General features: G+C 48.6%; 1 protein-coding gene and 1 non-coding gene across 6 annotated transcripts; one reads left to right on the forward strand and one right to left on the reverse strand.

Moving 5' to 3' along the window:
* Positions 1–9,322: 9,322 nt before the first annotated feature.
* On the forward strand, positions 9,323–20,677 carry Mzf1 (myeloid zinc finger 1). Of its 5 annotated transcripts, XM_076839389.2 has the most exons (6): positions 9,323–9,573; positions 11,096–11,531; positions 11,958–12,141; positions 12,842–12,912; positions 13,028–13,148; positions 18,911–20,677. In XM_076839389.2, exons 2-6 carry the CDS (start codon positions 11,136–11,138, stop codon positions 20,347–20,349), a joined length of 2,211 nt encoding a protein of 736 aa, XP_076695504.2. In that variant the 5' UTR covers positions 9,323–9,573; positions 11,096–11,135; the 3' UTR covers positions 20,350–20,677. The 5 variants fall into 5 exon arrangements, with proteins under 5 accessions (XP_076695504.2, XP_076695505.1, XP_076695507.1 ...); XM_076839392.2 differs by lacking the exons at positions 9,323–9,573; positions 11,096–11,531; positions 11,958–12,141; positions 12,842–12,912; positions 13,028–13,148 and adding exons at positions 13,358–13,418; positions 15,530–15,657; XM_076839391.2 differs by lacking the exons at positions 9,323–9,573; positions 11,096–11,531; positions 11,958–12,141; positions 12,842–12,912; positions 13,028–13,148 and adding exons at positions 13,358–13,418; positions 15,530–15,653.
* LOC143384615 (small nucleolar RNA U13) lies at positions 16,004–16,107 on the reverse strand. Its single transcript, XR_013089405.1, has one exon. It is a non-coding gene; the product is annotated as a small nucleolar RNA U13 (small nucleolar RNA).
* Positions 20,678–21,260: the final 583 nt, after the last annotated feature.

Below are 21,260 nucleotides of genomic sequence, written 5' to 3' on the forward strand. Positions count from 1 at the left end.
AACATATTTAGCCATACTTGTGGATAACGACCATAGTGATTTTTACACAAACACCATAAACAACCTGCCACAAGCAGAAGGAGGAGGATACAAAATGTACGATACCAAGCTATTGACTGCTCCAAGTGAGAGGCCTTTAGAAAAATTGTACCACCGATGACACTGTCAGCAAAGATACCCTGGTACTATTACAATTATCAATATATTAGTTCATAATGCATATAAGTGATACACAGTCTAGGTAAGTTCTGTAAGCAGCTTAAAGCAGAGGAATCCATTAATATGTCTATTCCTTCTTGAAGTATTGATGCAGCAGTTTGTACAGTCTGTGTGATAGCTATCGCAGAAGCTGTAGCGGCAGCAGCAGAAACAGCAACAGTTGTGATGATGGTAGCTGTAATTCTGAAGTCTCATTTGGTTTTCAGTAATACTGGAAATTCTTCTATTTTTGTCTTCACTGGCAGTGGGATGAAGGTAGGAATTCTGGCAATGATGGCTAAAGAAAATTATGTAGTATTCCAGCAGACACTAAGAAAACAATTTTCTGAACAATTTAGTGCATTATCCTGAACAAAATTATTAGATATAATGAAAAGGAAAGGTGAAAGTAAACAAACAGATCTGTTAACCTTTTTTTTGTTCACATTTTAAAACAATCCTTTTAAATTTCTGAATTTAGGTAGATTATTTCATAGACATCAACATTATGATCACCTAGAAAAACTTGTAAGCTTAATTTTAAAGATATGTTTACTTTCATCTGTTTACCCAATTTAAATTAAACTGCTTAAATCACGTGAATAAAAGATATTTGGATCCATTTTTTAAATTTTCATGAGAGCTCCTCATAAATGATATATGGACATACGCACATACAGACATACAACACATAACACAAGTGTGCACACATAACATACAACACGTAACACAAGTGTGCACACATAACACAATAGCAGAGGCCTTATAGCTTTTCACAGGTGAAATCTCCATTGCAACGTTTAAAAACTCCACAGTTGATCAAAAAATAAAACTGATCAGAAAAACATTAAACTAGGTCTGTATGAGCTCAAAAAATAAAATAGAAAAAAGCATCCTGGCTACCACCTGGGTTTGACTCTTCTTTTGATATCCCATCCTTCTTCTTGTAACTTGCATATGGGTTTGAAGGTATTCCCACAAGTAAACCTCAAGGTTTTTTACATTTGAAATAGACCTTAAAGGTGCTCATTATTCATTACCCTCCAGGTGTGGAAGAACCATTGTCACAGATGTAAGGATAGCTAAACTGGAGTTCTGGATATCAGCTGTTATGGATTTGAGATATTGCTAACCCTGCATTTCATTCTCTCTCCCTATCGCTGTCCCCTGGCAACCTCAGACGGCCCCGGGGAGTGTCCCGGACTCAAATTGCCATGAGGCCACACAGGGAGCAAGAGCCTGCAAGACTGTGCCTCCAGGTCGGGAGGGCAGGTCCGGGCTCAGGCTCGCAACCGCAACATCCTGCTCCCCAGGCAGGGGAGCGGGGAAGGGCCGGTGCCACCCCTGCTGCTGCCGCCAGCTGGAAAGTCCCTGCTGCTGCACCGCGACCAGCTGGTGCACACGGCGGCCACCGCACCGCCTCACGCACCCTCCGGTGACAAAAAGTGGTTAATAGCAGCCTTTTGTTGTAACTCCTTCCCTGATAGTCCTTTCTCTTCTGAACTTTCTTTCTCTTTCTGACTAGAGTTCCTGGGCTTTTATCAACATATGCCCTAACTGTTCTTGGTTTTACTGGGGTGCCTCCTTCCTTTAGCAATTTACTTAACACCCTTTCAGTTTGATTTTTACTAACTTCTAATCTCATATTTCCATAGTCAAGATAACACAATACACTAAAATAACACAAAACAAAAACACACTGTATCAATTTTTCTTTTTTCTTGAAATGGCCATCCATCCTCTCGCCATATCTGCTTCCTCAGGGGTGAGCAGCTTTCCTCCTGTCCTATCTATTCTAGGGATGGGCAGCTTTCCTTGTCACTTACCCCTGAGCCTCCTGGAGTTCCCCTGTACGGGCCACCATTTGCGCAGTCCGGCTGGGCAAAATAACCTGGAGGTGACAAGAAACTTGAAGGTTGAAGCAGGAACTGCTTTATTACAGAACAACAGCAGTGTATATATACCTAACTGATTACACACAGCTTGACTCAATTAGCATCATCCAGATCAGCAATCAGCCAATAGGAATCCTCACCATCTTAATGGCTTGGTGGTGTTGCCTCACAAACCACTCCTCCTGGCAAACTGCCAGGCGCCATCTTGACTTGATTTGTGGTCCCCAACACACCCATCTCCTGCAGGCCCCTGCTGTAGTGAGGATAGGCTTCCTTTGAATTCTTGCTGCCACGACCACAAGGCCTCCTGAGGATGCACCTTCTGAACCTGCCATCCCCTGTGTCAGTACAGCTCCTGGAGGCAGGCAAAAGCTCTGTGGACATCCCAAGACATGCAGACTGCACTCCCAAATGGGGTCATTCTCTATAAGGACCTGAAGGCCAGAAGCAAGGTAGGACAGGGCCAGGGCCAGATGCTCATGGCTCAGCACTACCACACCAACTTCCTCAATTCCTGTACCTTCTGTGAGTTCTGTCTCTGGCCTTGTTAAAAATAGGCCTTTCCCCTCCTCCCAGAGCAGCCTAGAGCTACTGGCATCCCCATGCTCTGAGTCCAGGGGGACCCTGCAGGATCTGGAGAGCTCCCCATGGGCCTGCAGAGGCAGGCAACATCCACCTCAGCCACACCCCCAAGCACCACCACATGGCTGGTTAGCACTATAGTGCTATGGCAGAACCAGGGAATGCTATCAGGCACACACTGAGGCCAGGGCTTCCTCCAAGCCCTGTTCACAGTAATGGGTGCAGTTCTGCCCAGGCCTCAGCAGCGTTGTACACTGTGGTCTTGACAGTATAGCTGTGCCAAAACTCCTATGCAGAGAGTTGGTCCTCACCAGCTATTTCCTGGACTGGCTGGTTGAGCATGCAGCACAGGTAATAGGTCTTGAAGGCAGCAGTGATGCCCTCGTTCATGAGCTGGATAGGAATTGAGGTGTTCTTAGGTAGGAACTCAACATGCCTGAGATGTCACCCAGGTGTACAGGGAGGGTGGCAAGTTACACCATCCAGGAGCAGTAGGGCATGGTAGCTTTCCATGGTGGGACAGAAGGGTCCAGTGAACCATTTCTGGAAGATGTTAGGAGTCAGCCAGTCATGGTGGTTGGAGTGCCAGACCACAGGCAGGCTAGTCTTGCAGCAGCCCTTGAGAGAGTGCAGATTCTCCAAGGGGCTTTAGCTTGAAATCACCGGAAGCACTGCCACCCAGTAGCAAAGTTAGGTGATACTTAGAAGTCTTGGGCCCAGCCAGACACCCTCTCAGGCAGCCACTTCCAGAACAGGCCTGTCTTATCCACACTGAAGGCCTGGGCTGGTAAGTAGCAGTCCTCCTTCAGGATGGTGTGTAACTTTGGGTTATCAAGCAGCAGCCTGGGTGTCAGCAACACATCGTGGCATATCTTGAAATGGGCAAACCAGCCATTGTTGGCCCCAAAGTTTTCAGTCTGAGCACTATTGCCCTGCTCTATTGAAGCTATGCAAGAAGCTGGTATGCCTTGTCCTGGATAAGCAACATGCTGGCTCTCCATATGGCTCATCACCATACCCCAACAGCAGGTCAGCTGCATGGCACTGACTGGAGTGGTCACCTGAGAACTGGCCAAGATCCAACCTTTGTTGACACGGATGGAGGCAACAGTGCAGATGGTCAGCCCCACGGCCCCGGGGAAGTCTGTCAGTTTCTCAACCTCCTCAAACCTCTGCAGCACCTCCAATTTCATATGTATTGTGATAGACTTCTGATTCCTCTTGGCACTGCCTTTTCTGACAACTGTAGTTGGGGGCTGCCCTTCATTTTGCCTCCTTGCTCCATACACTTCAACAAGCTGTCTTCTCCCTGCCTGGAGCTGCTGTTGTGCCCCCAGTGGTAGTCTCTTGCCCTCTCTCGCCCTCTCTCGCCACCTCCTCTACCTGTAAGAAGGAAACACATGAACTTTTTTTAATATTTATTTTTTAGTTTTATGTGGACACAATATTTTTATTTTATTTTTTATGTGGTGCTGAGAATCGAACCCAGTGCCTCACGCATGCTAGGCGAGCGCTCTACCATTTGTGCCACATCCCCAGCCCCAACACATGAACTTTAATGTGTGACACATACCTGGCCATCTCATGCTCTTCACAGACCACCCAGCCCTGCCAACCACTGCTCCAGCAGCACACCCAGCCTCTTCTCTCTCCTGCTAGAAACACTACAAAATCACTTCTCAGCCTTCGTATGACACCAAAAGAGGTCTTCTGGGGGACTCTGCTTTCTTCTTACACTGATGTAGGGTGGTATAGGAACCTCTTGCCACCCTAAGGGAAAGAGAATTGGGAGAGCTTGACCCACCTCCAAGACACAGGTGAGCCACCTGTCTCCACACTTCTCATGCAGAGACACCAAGTATCAGTGAAGGGCACCTAAGGATGTCCACATTCCTAATTCCAGAGACCTATTAATTACCTTACATGGTAAAAGAAACTTTGTAAATTAGTAATCCCAAATTAAGTAGATTATCTTGGGTTATCCAGGTGGTCCCTAAATGTATTCACAGGAGTACTAATAAGATACCCAGAAATATTTGACCAATGAAGCCTAGATCCTCAAGGAACTAGCCTTGCTGATAGTTTGATTTTGGTTTAGTGAAATCCATTTCAATACTCTGACTGCCAAGACACTAAGATGAGAAAGCTGTGTTGTTTTGAAACACTAAATTTATAGTAATTTGTTATAGCAATCATTAGAAATTTAACACAGAAGGTAACCTCCTGAAAAGTGTACAGTATGTGGTATGAGAGAAGAATGACAGTCCTCTACATGACAGAGTAATGTAGTAAGACTGAAGCCAGATCCTGTCCATCCTCTGGTAGGTTCCTCCCAGGCCTCCCAACTCTGGGGGTAAATGTCACAGTTTCATTGGGTTCCTTGTGGCATCAAAGACTCCTTCTCTCTTTCACTCACTCTTGACCACATCTCTAGGCAGAGTTCTTCCCCGTTATCTACATAGCTTGTTCCCCCATCTTCTACAGGTGTCTGTTCAACTATAACTTACCAGAAAGGCCCTACCCCTTGTATTTAACTGAGCCCTCTGTTGTGTCTCCAGACCCTGAAGTACAGTGAGTGGTGGGAGGCCGCTTCTCACACTGTTCCTTTTGCATTCTGAACAATGTGAGCCTAGCACCTGATCAAAACATTAAGTCCTCCCCTACCCCATGTTACTGGTATTGAATCCAGCGGCAGTCTACTACAAAGCTACATACCTAGCCTTCTTTCTTATTTTATTTTGAGACAGGGTCTCACTGAGTTGCTAAAGCTAGCCTCAAACTTGTAATCTTCCTGCCTCAGTCTTCCAAGTGGCTGGGATTACAGGAATTTGACACAATCACCATTACAAATTTAAAGGAGTGCTTGAATGGTCTGTTGGTGGACTGGCTAGGGCGCCAAGGACAAATCCCCAGGGTCAGGAGCCTGGGAAGGCAGGGAAAGGCTCCTGCCTGTGTAACAGGGGTCCGTTTCATGCTTAGGACATAACCCTTGCTGCTTCTGTCTCTGTGGCTTACTTTCAAACTGATATGTTTTTGTTTTGTTTTGTTTTCTCCCTCTCCCTCTCCCTAAGCTTCTTCCCATACTAGGCCACATTATCTGTCCTTGAGCAAACCTGTACCACAGGAATGGAGTGATTCAGACTTCAGGGATGGCACCAGAAGATCTAAAAAATGACTGTCTCCTTCAGCAACAGTGAGGCATTAAGAAACTCAGTGAGGGCTGGGGATGTGGCTCAAGTGGTAGCGCGCTCGCCTGGCATGCATGCAACCTGGGTTCGATTCTCAGCACCATGTACAAACAAAGATGTTGTGTCCACCAATAACTAAAAAATAAATATTAAAAAAAACTCTCTCTCTCTCTCTCCCCTCTCTCACTCTCTCTTTAAATTAAAAAAAAAAAAAGAAAAAAAAAGAAACTCAGTGAGACCTGTCTCTAAATAAAATACAAAATAGGGCTGGAGATGTGGCTCAGCAGTTGAATGCTCCTGAGTTCAATCCCCAGTACAAAAAAAAAGTCTCCCAAGTCTACAAGTGAATTACAACCCCTAACAGGGCACACCTAGAATGTAGCCTTTGAATCATCTCTTTAAAAATCCCTCTGTTGCAGTACTTGGTGGTGCATTCTGCAATCCAGCAATTTGGAAGGCTAAGGCAGAAAGATCATTAAAGCCAGTCTCAGCAATTTAGCAAGGCCCTAAGCAACTTAATGAGATCCTGTCTCAAAATAAAATTAATACATTTTTTTCAGAGAGAGAGAGTGAGAGAATTTTTAATATTTAATAATATTAATATTAATTATAATAATTAATATTATATGATTATTAATTATAATAATTAATATTATATTATATTATATTATAAATATTAAAATTAATTATTTTATTAATTATTATAAAATTAATACATTTTTTTAAAGGGTTAGGATGTGGCTCAGTGATTAAGTGACCCTACATTCAATACCTGATATATATATATATATGCCATCTCTTTCACAAGAGGCAGAATCGAGCATCTGGAACAGGAGTTCCTGTGTTTTGCCTTTGCTAGAAAAATCAATAAAACTTATTTTTCCTTTTTTCTCAAAACCGTGTCCTCATTATTGGATTGGTTTTAGGGACTAGGATAGAGTTTTCAGTAACACCTGAAAGGGGCCCCAGTCCTTCTGTCTCCTGTATCCATGCCTTGACCTGCTCACCCACAATTTTAATTTTGCTCATTTCCCCTCTCCCTCTCCAGAGTGGCTTCCCAAGCCCTCTTGACATGTAAGATATGAGTGGAAACGGCATCTCCCAGGACCCAGGAGCCCACAGCCACCAGGAAGTCACCTTCATTGGTGGCTGAGCAGGTGAGCCATCAGCCCAGGAGGACTGGGTGGCGCAGCCAGCCGCTCTGGCCTCCCTGCCTCCTTTCCCTCTGGCTTTTGCCTGTTTCTCCTCTCTGGCTGTCCTTCCAGAATGGGCTCCCTTCAGAATGTCAATGTGTGTATATACTCTGGCAGAAGGGGCTTTTTTTGTTTCTAGAGGGAAGGAGGCAAGACAGCCAAAAGGCAAGGTTTCAACACCCCTGGCCCACCCCTACTCCCCCATTATAATTTTTTTAAATTACAAACAACTCTCAGGAAGCATGTGTCAGAAACTCATGTACCTCACAGAGGAACCAGGGGTCCCAATACTGACATAAAAGCCCAAAGTCAGATGCAAAACTTCTTAGTGACCTAGCCAGCAATACACTGGACAGAAAGCATCAGCAGTCTTTCAGCCTTTTACAAGTTAGTCTCTAATAAACCACCTCTGGACCTTGACCAAAAGTAGTTAAGTGAAGGGTTGCTGTGTTTAGGGAGTCTAAAAGTGGGCTAAGTAGACAATGCTAGGGAATTTACGGCTTCCAGTCAACTTTTTGCCTTATTATCAAGTTTTAGATAAATTTTCCTAAAAACCAACTCTCCCTTTTTTTTTTGTTTTTCTGTTTGTTTTGTACTAGGGATCGAACCCAGAGGCACTTTACCACTGAGGTATATCCGCAGCCCTTTTTATTTTGTTTTTTGATACAGGGTCTCCTTAAACTGCTTAGGGTCTCACTAAATTGCTGAGGCTGGCCTCAAACTTGTGATCCTCCTGCCTCAGCTTCCTGCAGTACCTGACTTCTCCATCTCTTCTTGCTATCATCTTTTTCCCAGTCTTTGAAAACTGTCAATCCACCTTACTGTATCTCTAATTTCTCCCCATGTCTTCTTTCTTACCTCTGTACTCCTGTACATCTCTTGAGTCTGGATGTCTGCACTTTTTTTTTAGAGCATTATGTCTATACATGGTAGTTGAGTTCATTTAGACAAAAACCATACATGCAATGAATTTTATTTCAATCACTGTTTCTCCCCACCCCGTTCCCCAGGATGTAAAAGAGAAAGTCCAGTGGTCCATTTTCAGAATATAGTATTTAGCGTTAAATATAAAATTGGGATGTAAGGCAGTTGAAGGGGGGAGTAGAAAGTTACAAGCAGGCAACACCAGAATGAAAAATTCACAGCCCCTTGACAAACAGGAGGTGTGAAGTAAGGGGCCTGCCTGGCCAACAAAAATAAACTTCATAGGTGCCAAAATGCACTCAATCCCAGAAAGGCTTTCGGCCCACTAAAGAACAAAGGAAGGTGGGAAGAACGACTAAAGGTATTTTTATTTAAATAATCCAATAGACGACAGTAAAACCTAGGCAAAGTTCTGGAAGATTGTGTACCCCATAGTATTCAGCCACTGAGGAAGTGGGAGAAAGAACTTTGAGCTCTACAGGATAAAATGCCAATTGTAATGGCTCTGGGGTGTGCCTGCTCCCACAGATACCCGACTTGCAAAATTGTCGCTTTTTGCTATATCTTGTGTCTCTTAGTCCTTTCTTTGGGCTTAAACAGGTGAGCGAGCGTGTTTCTTACAGTCCGTTATTTCTCTCTCTCTCTCTCTCTCTCTCTCTCTCTCTCTCTCTCTCTCTCTCTCTCTCTCTCTCTCGTCCAGTTTCTGATCTTTCTGCCTCTAGGCAACAGTTCTGATTCTCTGACCCTCTCTAATTAGGTGAAATCCCTCTTTTAATCACATCGATTCTGCTGTTCACTTACTTTCACTGTCGGTTTTCTCCTCAAGTCAAGAAATCTGTCCGCACAGTCTCTGGGTCTCTCTTCCCTGTCCCTGCATCAGTGTGTCTGTCTCTCCTCTCTCACCCTCGTCATCTCCCGGCCCCAGTGGCTCCTAAATTCTCATCCCACCAGCCTCAAGGCCTTTCAAAAGCCTGCTGCTCGGTCTGTTGCCCTGGAGACGGCCAGGTGGATCCCTGGTTACTATGGAGACGCTCAGGCCCACCCACCACCCAAGAGTACAAAGGAGCCTCCTGACGCTGCGCACGCGCACACGGGGCCCTGCCAACTACATCTCCCAGAAAACACCGGACTGAGCCTCTCTCCATTCAGAGGTCCGGGGTGGGGGGGGGGTTGCCTTGGAAACGGAGAGGCTGACGGCGTCCTAGTGAGGGCGTGATTGGTGCAGAACCCTGCAAATCCAGGGAGGGCCCATAGATAATTGACGAAAATGTGGTAGGGGGCATGCGCGATCTGGAAGGCGGTACTGCCGTCCGTTGCCCCCAGAGAAGCTTACGCACGTCAACGGAGGCCGGACGCCTGGATTCGAGGCGGAGAGTGTGGGAAGAGACGGCCAGGAGTGCGACTTCATTATTGCGGCCACCACTATCCCCAGGGGACGGGAAGAGGGAGTAGAAACGGAGGCGAGGGTGGAGGAAGGGCCAGGAAGGCTCGAGCTGTGCGCGGAGCATTCTGGGAGACGTAGTCTCGCCGGGGACGGGGTGGACGGCAAGTGCGCATGCTCAGGAACGCGGGAGCGGCCCGCTGAGCGCTGAGGTGAGGGCGGGTGGGGTCTCTCAACCTGGAAGGCTCGGGAGGAGACCGGGGCGGTGGCCTGGACTCGGGGGTCCTAGACGTCTACCGAGACCGGGAGAGCGGGGCAGACATCCGAGCACTCCCTCGGACGGCCCCTACGCGGAGGCCTGTCAATCACCGTTCGTTGCCACAGGCTCTGGGAGCCTCGCTCCCGGTTGCCATGGCGGCGCCAGGACCTGCCTGGGCATCCCAGGGAGGATGTTGCCCGCCTAGACTGCTGGGAAATGTATTTCCGGAGCCTCCCCAGGCACTTACCGGCTCCCAGAAGACCCAAGTTTCTGTAAGGGTCTCAGGTTTACTTGGAACTCTTAAGAAGCAGAGATTTGGCCCACGGGATCAGGCGGTCCTCGAAATCTATGCCACCCACAGGGCATGGCTGGGACAACGACCCATTAATAAACTCAGATTTTCACAGAACCCCAGCTGCAAAAGGAGCATCTCGAGCGGGGAGGCCAGCCCCATTTGCAGATGGGTAAACTGCGGTTCGGAGAGGCACAGCGACCTGAAAGGGCGAAATCAGAATCTTGGTCCATCCTTTCATTCTCCTGGTCCGTGGCCTGGGGCTTTTGCGGGCCTTCCTAAATTCCCCCATCACATCCAACCCCACTTAAATCAGAGTACTGAGAATGGAGTATTGTGTTTTGTGCTGAGTTGGGCTCTGATGATAGGGCTGAATAGGCGAAGGGTGCTGCCTGGGAGCTGTGACACACAAAAGTGACTGAATAGATTGAGGTAGGGGACCAGGTGGAGCAAGGCTGTCGCCTGGGACCAAACAAAAGAGGAATGATGGATGTTGGGGCCCTAGTGAAGGGCCAAATCTGGGAGAGACTGAGTGGGAGAGTAGACAGTAGTGAGGGGCTGGCTTTGGGTCAAGTGGAGTAGGAAGTAGTGGTGTTGATGCTAGGTGGCATACAGGCCATCCACCACGTAGAGGGAGAACTGCAGGCAGGAAAGGGTTGATTGTGTAGAAGGAGGGCAGGGTTATTTGGCACAGTGGTGTATACCTGAAATCCCAGTGACTCCTGAAGCTGAGAGACTGCAAGTGCAAAGACAGTCTTAGCAACTTAGCAAGATCCTTTCTCAAGAAGATTTTAAAAAGGACTTGGGAGGTAGCTCAGTGAGCAATCCTGGGTTCAATTCCCAGTACCAACAACTAAAATAAAATGAAGAAGAAAGGCACAATTTGGGTAGAGAGGAGGTGTTTTCTAGGCTTAAGAAGCAGGCTGTTTTGGGAGGTGGGCTACCAGAGGTTCTGCACAGGCCCAGCAAGAGAGAGGGCCTGGGAAACAAGTGGCTCACCAGGGCTTCCAGCCCTACAGGTCCCTGGAGAGTGATCTGCCTGCCTATTGTGCCTCAGTTTCCTCATCTGCCTTCCAGGTGGAGCAGGTCTGAGGATCAAACAACACAGCATACAGTAGGTACTCAATAAATGTCCACTGTCACTGTCTGTTATTGCACCAGGCTCATCCTGTTACTTCCCTAGGGACAGATACTGGCCTGGGAGACGTGACCTGGTACTCCTGATGAGACCCACTGTGCTGGGCTCCCCAGGGCACACCCCCCGAGAAGACGAGGAGCCTGTCATGGTGAAGCTAGAGGACTCTGAGGAGGAGGGGGAAGCTACCTTGTGGGATCCAGGCCCTGAGGCTGCACACCTACGCTTCCGGTGCTTCCGCTATGAGGAGGCAATGGGTCCACGAGAAGCCCTGGCCCAGCTCCGCGAGCTGTGTCGCCAGTGGTTACAGCCAGAAGTGCACTCTAAGGAGCAGATGCTGGAGCTCTTGGTGCTGGAACAGTTCCTGGGTGCACTGCCCCCTGAGATCCAGGCCCATGTACAGGAACAGCGGCCAGGTAACCCTGAAGAGGCTGCCACCTTGGTCGACAGGCTTCGCTGGGAACTGGGCGGGCCTCGGAGATGGGTGAGTCAGTGACCTTGAATGGAGGGTCAGGGTTGAAGCACTGTCCAGCTCTGCCTCATCTTAGGGTGCTATGCTTGTCCAGACACACCCCGCCCCTCACGGTAAGGAAGTGGCCACCTGGGGGAGGCTGCTCAGGCAGGGTGTATTCTCACCAGGTCATTCCTGCATCACCTGGAGTCACATGGCTACATGGGCTGCAGGGTAAAGGAAAAAAGAGAGGGTACCAGGCAGCCCTGAGTGTAATAAGAGAGCATCTGTATGTTGTGCTTTTCCTCCCTGCTCAGGTCCTAGAGGAGGTAGACCCTTGGAGGATCTAGTCAGTATATATAGACTAGACAGACCTCTGGGGGTCCTGTAATGGAATGGGTGCCCATGAACCCCAGGTTGTGCCCAATCCCACTCTACTTAATAGGGGCATCTCCCCAGGTCACAGTCCAGGTGCAGGGCCAGGAGGTCCTATCAGAGAAGATGGAGGCCCCCAGTTTCCAGCCTCTACCTCAGACCAAGCCTCAACCTCCAGAACCTGGGCCTGAGATGCCCCCTGGAACAGTGCAGGAATTGCCACTGGGCCTTCAAGTGAAAGAGGAGCCAGAGGTTACCGAGAATCCAGGTGAGGCCAGGCAGGGTGGACAAACGGGGTGGGGGGGTTGTTCCTGGCCTGAGAAGTCTGAAGTCTACTTGGCCAGGTCTCTACTATATGGAGTGGTTCCCATATGCACTGGCCCCCACCTCCCACCAAATCAAGTTTCCCTCCAGCATAGCCAGCACTGTTACTATCTAACAAGCCAAGCCTGACTGCCATAGCTCATTTCCACAACTGTCCCCCAGCATGGAGCAGACTTTTGGGGTTTCCCTGTGTGAGAAAATGTGGATTCACTCCCCAGTGAGGTCCACTGAGAGTGGCTGGGGATCAGGCTGATATATAGGTGAGTGTGCTGATATATAATGATGTGCTCCCCATTCACCTCCCAGGGAGAGCACCTGAGCCAGCCACCTATACTCCACCATTCCTATGTGGACCTTGTACAGCACCCCCTCACACACACACATATGACGTCCTACCCCTGGCTCACACAGGGGTACAAAGTCACAGACCTGAGCCCACCTTATCCCACTGCAGCTCCACCACTGGCTTTCTAGGGTGCCCTTTTCACCCTACTCCCAAGCAGGCCCTCAGCTGCCCTGCCCTCCCCCACCCAAGCCTATGTCTAGGCCCTCCTCTGCCTAGATCCTGGCACCTGTCATACCGTCAAGAAGGGCAGCAGGGTGGGAAATCCCTTAGGCTACCTCACCCCACTCTTTCTCCCTAGAGTACCTGGAGTCTGGGCCTCTACCTGCTGCCCAAAAGGCTGTACCCGCCCTCTTACCTAAGGAGGCTCAGGTGAGCCCTGCACAGGACATGACCCATTCTCTGCCCTAGAAGCCTCAGTGGGTGGGTGTCAGGTCCCTCCCCAAGCCCGGTGGGCACAGATGAACAGTGAACACTGTGGTTTCAGGCCTATGGGACAGCGCTGGACCATGCCTATCCTCGGAGTGAGACTGGGCCTGAAGGGCCCTCATGGAGGGACCACCCTGGGGCTCTGTGGCATGATGAAACTGGGGGCATCTTCTCCCCAGGTAAGTGAGACGAGACATGGTGGGGCTGGGTCCTCCTCATGGTCCACCATATCCATCAGCCCCACTCCTTGCCATACTCAGGCAGCCCTCTCCAATGTCTCCCTTCCCCATTCTCTAGACTGTCCTCTCCAGTGTTCAACCTCCTATAGAATCTTCTGCCCTCACCAACCCCACAGTTCCTCTAACTTCTGCTCCTTACCACCATGAAACCTGCTGAGAGTGGAGTCTGTGTTCCCACACCCACATCCCCTTCCAGTCCTGGAATCCTAGGTGAGTTGCAGACTCAAAGCTTGCCTCCTGCTGTCCTAGCATCAGGGCGAATAGCAGGCTAGCAGACAGGGCAGGAGAGACCTTCACACAGTACAGGGATCCAGCAAGGACAGACCAGGAGCCTTCCCAGTCACCCCAAGTCTACCTCTTCCTTGGTTTGCTTCCTTGTGTGATATTCTTATCTCTTCACTCCAGTTTTCCATCCTTGTGCATTTCCACTCTACTTGTGAAATTTTCTTACTTATATCTTCTATATATTCTGTTACATTTTCATTTCTGTTAGAAAACTTTTAATCTCTAAAAGTGTTTTCATTCTCTGAATTGTTCATTTTTATAGTTGCTTCCTATTGTTCCATCAATTGTAACATCTTCCTTTATTTCTGTGAGATCAGCAATAACTTATTTTTTAAAGCTTTCTTTTCTCAATATGGTCTCTTTCTCTTCCAAATTGTTTGTTTACATGTAAGATAGGGAGGACACAGATTTAGCCAGGAGCTCTGAGCAAGAGGGTGAGGGGCTTATGGGTTGTAGCAAACAGGGCTGAGAGGAACATGGGGACTTACTCCATCAAGAAGATCCACCTTTTGGGGATATGATTAAGTGACTGGAGTATGAGTAGATGCATTGAGAAATCCACAGGACAGTCTGGTTGGGCTACTCCCTGCCATGAGCATCCTTAGTTTCTTCCTGAGTCCCCATTCAGCCTCCTGCCTATATGCTTGTGGAGAAGATGATGTCCTAGCACTTAATCCTTCTGCCTTTCTCAGTGTGGTCCTCCCACTTTCCAGTAAACAGTCACAGCAGTGCATATTGTTGGCCAGAATCTGTGCAGACAGTCTATAGCAACAACATGATTGCCCCACTCATTCACCTATAGCCATAAGTACCTGATATCTCCAACTCCAGAGCTTTTAGAAGCTTCTTTGGAGTAAACCAGTGTGGTTTTTTTCAACATCTCATCTTTCTCACTGCTAGTTTAGTGTTTACCTTTTCCAGTCTGCAGCAGTTACCATTTGCCCATTTTTCCAGAGCAGAAAATGTCAAAATGTTTGTTTACTTCTCTCTTGTCTTTAAAAAAAATAAGGTTGGGATTGTAGCTCAGTGGTAGAGCACTCGCCTCTCATGTGTGAGACCTGGGTTCAATCCTCAGCACCACATAAAAGTAAATAAGTGAAATAAAGGTATTGTGTCCAACTACAACTCAAAAATAAACATTTTTTAAAAAATAAATAAAATAAAATAAAGCTAAAATAGGCAGGCACAGTGGTGGCATGTGCTTGTAATCCTAGCAACTCAGAAGCTAAGACAGGAGGACTACAAGTTTGAGGACAGCCTTGGCAACTTAAAATTGCCTTCTCAAAATTTTTTTAAAAGCTCAAAGACTGAGGCAGGAGGATCACAAGTTCAAAGCCAGCCTCAGCAATTTAGCGAAGCACTTAACAACTTAGAGAGACCCTGTCTCTAAATAAAATATTTAAAAAAGGGCTGGGGAATGTGGCTTAGGGGGTTAAGTGCCCTGGGTTCAATCCCCAGTACCAAATTGGGATAAATAAAGCTAAAACAAAAAGAACTTAAGTTGCCAAGACTTGTGATCTTCCTGCCTCAGCCTCCCTAGTGTCTGGAATTAGAGGCACGTACCACTGTGCCCAGCTTCTGCTGTTATATTTTTTTTATCAGCTAGGATTCTAGCTGGGCATGGTGGTGCATGCCTATCATCCCAATGATTACAGGCAGGAGGATCAAAATTTCAAGGCCATCCTCAGCAACTTGGCAAGTCCCTTAGCAATTTAGTGGGACCCTGTGTCAAAATTTTAAAAAATTAAAAAGTCTAGGGATGTGGCTCAGAGGTTAAGCACCCCTAGGTTCAATCCCCAGAATCAGAAAATAAATCAATAAATAAGGATTCTAACTCACTCTTTATTTATAATGTCCTTGTGTCATGGATGCTGATCCCTCCTTTTGAGGATTTGGAAATACTCATAGTATCCTTTACAGACAGGCCAGTTAGCTATATCTTCAGGTGTGAAGTCTCCCACTGGCTGGGTTATTGACAGCCTGCCCTCTGAAGTTCTGGGAGCTTCTTGTGTCCCCTACTGTAAGCCTCATCGTAGGTGTGGGGCTGCTAAAGGGCCCATCATAACCTTGAAGTAGAAGGATCATCTGGGACCTGGACCATTCAGTACAGACACCTCTGCCTGCAACCCAGCCAGAAGCAAGCAGCTCATTCTTGGCCAGGTTGGTGAGTACACAACTAATCCAACCCATTTCCACAACCCCAGCTGCCTGAGGAAGCCTGGCTTCAGTCCAAAGGTCTCCACAGCCTAAGGGCTGCTTTAGAATTAACTGCTCTAGGCTGGGTTTTTTGTTTTTTGTTTTTGTTTTTTTGTTGTCATTGTTGTTTAAGTCACACTATATTGCCCAGCTGACCTCAAACTCTGGGCTCAGGCAATCTTCCTGCCTCAGCCTCCCAAGTAGTTGGGACCACAGGGATGCACCACTGTGCCCAACTGAACCAGGCTCTTGATTCCTGAATCTCACCAACTGCCCTTCCTTACTTCAGAGCTGCCCAAGATAGTTTTTTTCCATGCCAGAAGGGAAATATGCCAACATCATAAATAGGATTGAGGGAGGCCTATTTCATGTAATGGCATGAAAACCCCATCAACAAATTTATAAACTACAGAAAGCTCTTCCCAAAATAGTTTTAAAGCCCTTCTTTCATTTTGTCTGCATTTTTGCACATTGGAGAAGAAAGTAGCATCCAGCACATGCCACTTCTGCTACTCCAGCCTTTAGCTGGCCTACCTAGGGCTGGCCTGTGCTGCATGGCTGACCACTTCCTCTAGCTTAAACCTGTTTCTCTTAATTCACAACCCCACAGTCTCTCTCGTCTCAGACTCTGTCTCAGCACTGCCTCAGACTCCTTGGCTAGTTCCTTCTCCTCAGGCTGCATGCAGACAACCAGCTCTTAGCAGCACTCACTGATTGTTCAGTGAGTGCCTCTTTGGTACTCCTCTCAGACCTCTCAGCTGCTTCTCTTGTCCCCCAATTATGCCTCTTCTGGCAGCCAGAGTTCTTTTTCTTTTTTTCTTCTTTTTCCTTTGATGGTGAAGATTAAACCCTGGTTCTTGCCCATGCTAAGCATGAACTCTACCACTGATTTATCCCCTTAGCCAGTCTTCTTTTTAATGTTATCTTCATGAGAATACTTTGAATAGATAATGCAGTCACGTATTAGAAAATTCAAAAGGTCCAAAAGAACATTCAGAAGACTGCTTCCCAACAGCCAACATTACCAGTTTCTTCCAGAAAGTTTCTCTATGTGTAGGATACATACATAGTCATGTGCCACATAGTGATCTTGGGCAACCTGGTCCACAAATCCAGTGGTGGTCTTATAAGGCTATATTGCTTACTGGAGTTAGGGAAGTAGCTCAGTGGTAGAGCATGTGCTTAGCATGCATGATGCCCTCAATTCAACCCCCAAAATGCAAGCGCACACACACAGAAAAATATATATACATATTATATTCCTACTGACATCATAGCCATCACTCTGATATTTACACAACATAACCACGCAATACTTCTTAGAACCATTCTGAGAAACATAGTTAAGCAACACATGACTATACAGACATATGTTCATTTTCCTTCTTTAAAACACAAGTGGGAAAAAGAAAAAAATTTAAAAACATGTGACCAGTTGTGGTGGAACACACCTATAATCTCACTGACTTGGGAGACTAGAGGATTGCAAGTTCAAGAACAACCTGGGCAATTTAGTGAAACCCTGTCTCGAAAAGGTCTGGGGATGGCCAAGCACAATGTCACATGTCTGTAATCCCAGCAGCTCGAGAGGCTGAGGCAGGAGGATCACAAGTTCAATGTCAGCCTCTACAAAAGTGAGGCACTAAGCAACTCAGTGAGACCTTGTCTGTAAATAAAATATAAAATAAGGCTCGGGGGATGTGGCTCAATGGTCAAATACCCCTGAGTTCAATCCCTGGTACCAAAAAAAAAAAAAAAAAGGGTCTGGGGATGTAGCTCAGTGTTAAAGTGTCCCAGGATTCAATCCATAGTACAAAAGAAAAAAGGGAAAGGGAAGAGAGAAAAGAAAAAACCTCACATATGGCTTATTTCCACCTGTTCCACACCTGACATTGCCCACTTCAACAAACAGCAGGGGGCACCCTAGGACTTTGAATGCACTTAGACGTATGCGCTATGGCTTACTGTGGACACACCATCCAGGTTCTTACTGGCATTCCTTTGGGCTGCTTTTCATTAACTCTGAAAAACCTTAGGCTGGAGAGACTAGCCACTTTTAACACAGGTAGGAATGCAACTGTTGGAGAAATGTCTGAAAATAGAATTACTAGGGCAAAAGGTGGTACATTTACTGTTTTGATGCCGTTTTTTAGTGGCTTCCCATTTTTGCTCACCAGTCATGCATGTGAACACTTGAACCCCTGCATTGAGAATGTGGGAATGGTGAATGAGTTCAGCCCTACTGTGCATTTTTCTTAGATACAACTTGTTTTATGGGGTTTCTTCACATCCTTTGACCATGTGTCAAGTCATTAGTCTTTTCTGTTGATTTATTGAAGCTCTTTACCGAAGAAATTAATTAGCCCTTTGCCTCTGGAGAGTTTTTCAGTTTCCCATTATTTTGACTCCGTATTGTTTTTTGTTAATTTCCTTTGATACATTCTAATACAACTGATGTTTATTTGAGGGCTTATTGATTTTCCATCACACACTATAATGCTCACCACTCTCAGTCTTCTTTATTTAACCTCCAGGATTCCCTTCTTCCCAGCTCATGCTTCTCAGATGCCTTTGCTGACATCTCCTTCCTCATTCAGTGTCTTATCTCTGGATTGTTCACAGCCTGGCTGGGGTCTACTTCTCTCCTCCACAAGACAGGCCTCTGTTAATCAAATGCAGGCACAGGGCTCTGTATGACCTGTGTATACACCAGGCTCATGTTTCACCAAAGCCTGCATGAAGTCTATTCCTCCTGTGTGCCACAGGCAACTCAAGTCAGACACATCCAATTCCAGGACCAAAGTCTAGGAGCTTGTCTTCCTGCACCACCACCCCCCATCCTTTCCTATGGGCACTGCCTCCAGCCTTCCTCAGACCCACCCAATCTCTGCATGGCAGAGCCCATTACTGTCTACCGAGACAGTGCAAAGGCTGCCTGCCCCACTGTTGCCCTAGAGTCCTTCCAGAACCAGGCTGGTTTTTTTCTGCTTAAGTCAAGCCACGAAAGCCTTTTCACATAGCCCAGTCTCTTCTCATTCTGGGCTCTGTCCCATTGTCACCTAGGGGAAACCTACACGGATAGAATCCCTGCACCCGCCTTGCCAACTATCTGCTCCTTTGGTCTGTTTCAAGCCTCTCCTAATTCATACTGTATACCCAGGGCTGAAGTGGGTCTGGGCACAGAGGGCACTCTCATGAATGAGCGGGTCCCTCTTGTGCAGGGTTTGCGCTCCAGATGGACAGCGTCTCCACAGAGCCAGGTACTGTGAGCAACCACCTCCGTGTCCCCTGGGATATGGGCGTGGCCAGTCTCTCCAGCCGAATAGACTCTCCCTCCCACGAAGTTGGCTTTGTGCATGCAGTTGTGCTCCCCAGTGACCCAGGAAGTGAGCTGGACCCCACTATAGAGGCTGTCCGGCCCGGCATGGGACCTGCACTAGTTGCTGCCCGCTGGCGCACCCCAAGGGGCCGCAGCCGGGGCCGAGGCCGCCCCAGCACTGGGGCTGCGGCAGCGCGGGGCGGCCGTTGCGACGTGTGCGGCAAGGTATTCAGCCAGCGCAGCAACCTACTGAGGCACCAGAAGATCCACACAGGCGAGCGACCATTTGTGTGTGGCGAGTGTGGCAGAAGCTTCAGTCGCAGTTCGCACCTGCTCCGCCACCAACTCACGCACACCGAGGAGCGGCCGTTCGTGTGCTGCGACTGTGGCCAGGGCTTCGTGCGCAGCGCGCGGCTGGAGGAGCACCGGCGAGTGCACACTGGGGAGCAGCCCTTTCGCTGTGCCGAGTGCGGCCAAAGCTTCCGGCAGCGCTCCAACCTGCTGCAGCACCAGCGCATACATGGTGACCCCCCAGGCCCAGGCTCTGCACCCCCCGCCCCTCCTGGCGCACCAGAGCCACCGGGTCCTTTTCCGTGCAGTGAATGTTGTGAGAGTTTCACACGGCGCGCGGTGCTACTAGAGCACCAGGCAGTGCACACAGGTGATAAGTCCTTCGGCTGCGTAGAGTGCGGCGAGCGCTTTGGCCGCCGCTCGGTGCTGCTGCAGCACCGGCGCGTGCACAGCGGAGAGCGACCCTTTGCCTGCACTGAGTGTGGCCAGAGCTTCCGACAGCGCTCCAACCTCACGCAGCATCGGCGCATCCACACGGGAGAGCGGCCCTTCGCCTGCGCGGAGTGCGGCAAGACTTTCCGCCAGAGGCCCACGCTCACACAGCACTTGCGCGTGCACACAGGTGAGAAGCCCTTTGGCTGTCCGGAGTGTGGCCAGCGCTTCAGCCAGCGTCTAAAGCTCACACGCCACCAGAGGACACACACTGGCGAGAAACCATACCACTGCGGCGAGTGCGGCCTGGGTTTCACGCAAGTCTCACGGCTCACGGAGCACCAGCGCATCCACACGGGCGAGCGGCCCTTCGCCTGCCCGGAATGTGGCCAGAGCTTCCGGCAGCACGCCAACCTCACCCAGCACCGGCGCATCCACACAGGGGAGCGACCCTATGCGTGCCCCGAGTGTGGCAAGGCCTTCCGCCAGCGGCCCACACTCACACAGCACCTTCGCACTCACCGGCGAGAGAAGCCCTTTGCTTGCCAGGACTGCGGCCGTCGCTTCCACCAAAGCACCAAGCTCATCCAGCACCAGCGTGTCCACAGCACTGAGTAGCTCCAGCCATGCACGCACTACTTAGTAAAACACCTACCTCACAGTGTTGTTGAGGCTGGCGTGGCATAGGAGCAAGAAGGCCCCACCAGGGCCTGGCCCCCAGTAGGTGCTTAAGAAAAAAATCAACTGCCAAGCATGATGGTGCACACCTATAATCTAGCTACTTGGGAGACGGAGGCATTAGGATCAAGTTCAAGGCTTGCCTGGGCAGGACCCTGTCTCAAAAAGGGCTGTGATGTAGTTCAATAGTAAAGAGCCCCTGAGTTTAATCCCCAGTACCAAATAAGTAAATAATAAACAGTAGACAGCCATTGGGTCTGCCCACTCAGTGCCTCTGCGCCCGCTCATTCTCCTCTGCCCACCTCCACTCCTAGGCTGGTACACTCCCTGTGCCTCTCATGCCCCTGTGAAGGCCCTGCCACCCCTAGCCCTGAGGTGGCTCCGAACACACCCATCCCCTCTGTGGGACAGCCCTTTTATATGCCTCTGGCTACACAGAAGAAACACCCAGCAGGTCGTGGGGCAGAGTGGTCATGGGCAGATGTTCTTAGTCTTCCAGACCCACAGAGGAGAAAATGTTCTCTGTATCTGCCACACAGTGCCTGACCATCAATCAGGGTCTAGTCCAGAAATAGTCACAGCAGATATTTTAACAGAGCTGCTAATAGGTATGAAGTGATTGGTGATTTTTGCAAAAGGTAGTCAAGCTCAAGGAGAGACCGTCCTTGTGGGGCTTCTCAGACTCCTTTAGTAGAGTCCCAGCACTTCTGACTGCTATAAGCCCAAGATTCATCCCACTTGAGCCCACCAAGATCCCTCCCGTGTTGGTGGGTGGTACTGAGCCTGGATTGTGATGCCTGACACCTGTACACCCAAGATCATCAGATGCAGCAAAACTGGCCACTGGCAGG

Source organism: Callospermophilus lateralis, chromosome 18 (genome assembly GCF_048772815.1).
Source record: "Callospermophilus lateralis isolate mCalLat2 chromosome 18, mCalLat2.hap1, whole genome shotgun sequence".
NCBI classification, from domain to species: Eukaryota; Metazoa; Chordata; class Mammalia; order Rodentia; family Sciuridae; genus Callospermophilus; species Callospermophilus lateralis.

Bases quoted from the DNA above. Each gene is read 5' to 3' on its own strand.
- Mzf1 (XM_076839389.2), top strand. From the start codon at position 11,136: ATGAGACCCACTGTGCTGGGCTCCCCAGGGCACACCCCCCGAGAAGAC. The intron at 11,532-11,957 runs GTGAGTCAGTGA...GCATCTCCCCAG, and splicing joins TGGGCGGGCCTCGGAGATGG to GTCACAGTCCAGGTGCAGGG. The intron at 12,913-13,027 runs GTGAGCCCTGCA...CTGTGGTTTCAG, and splicing joins TCTTACCTAAGGAGGCTCAG to GCCTATGGGACAGCGCTGGA.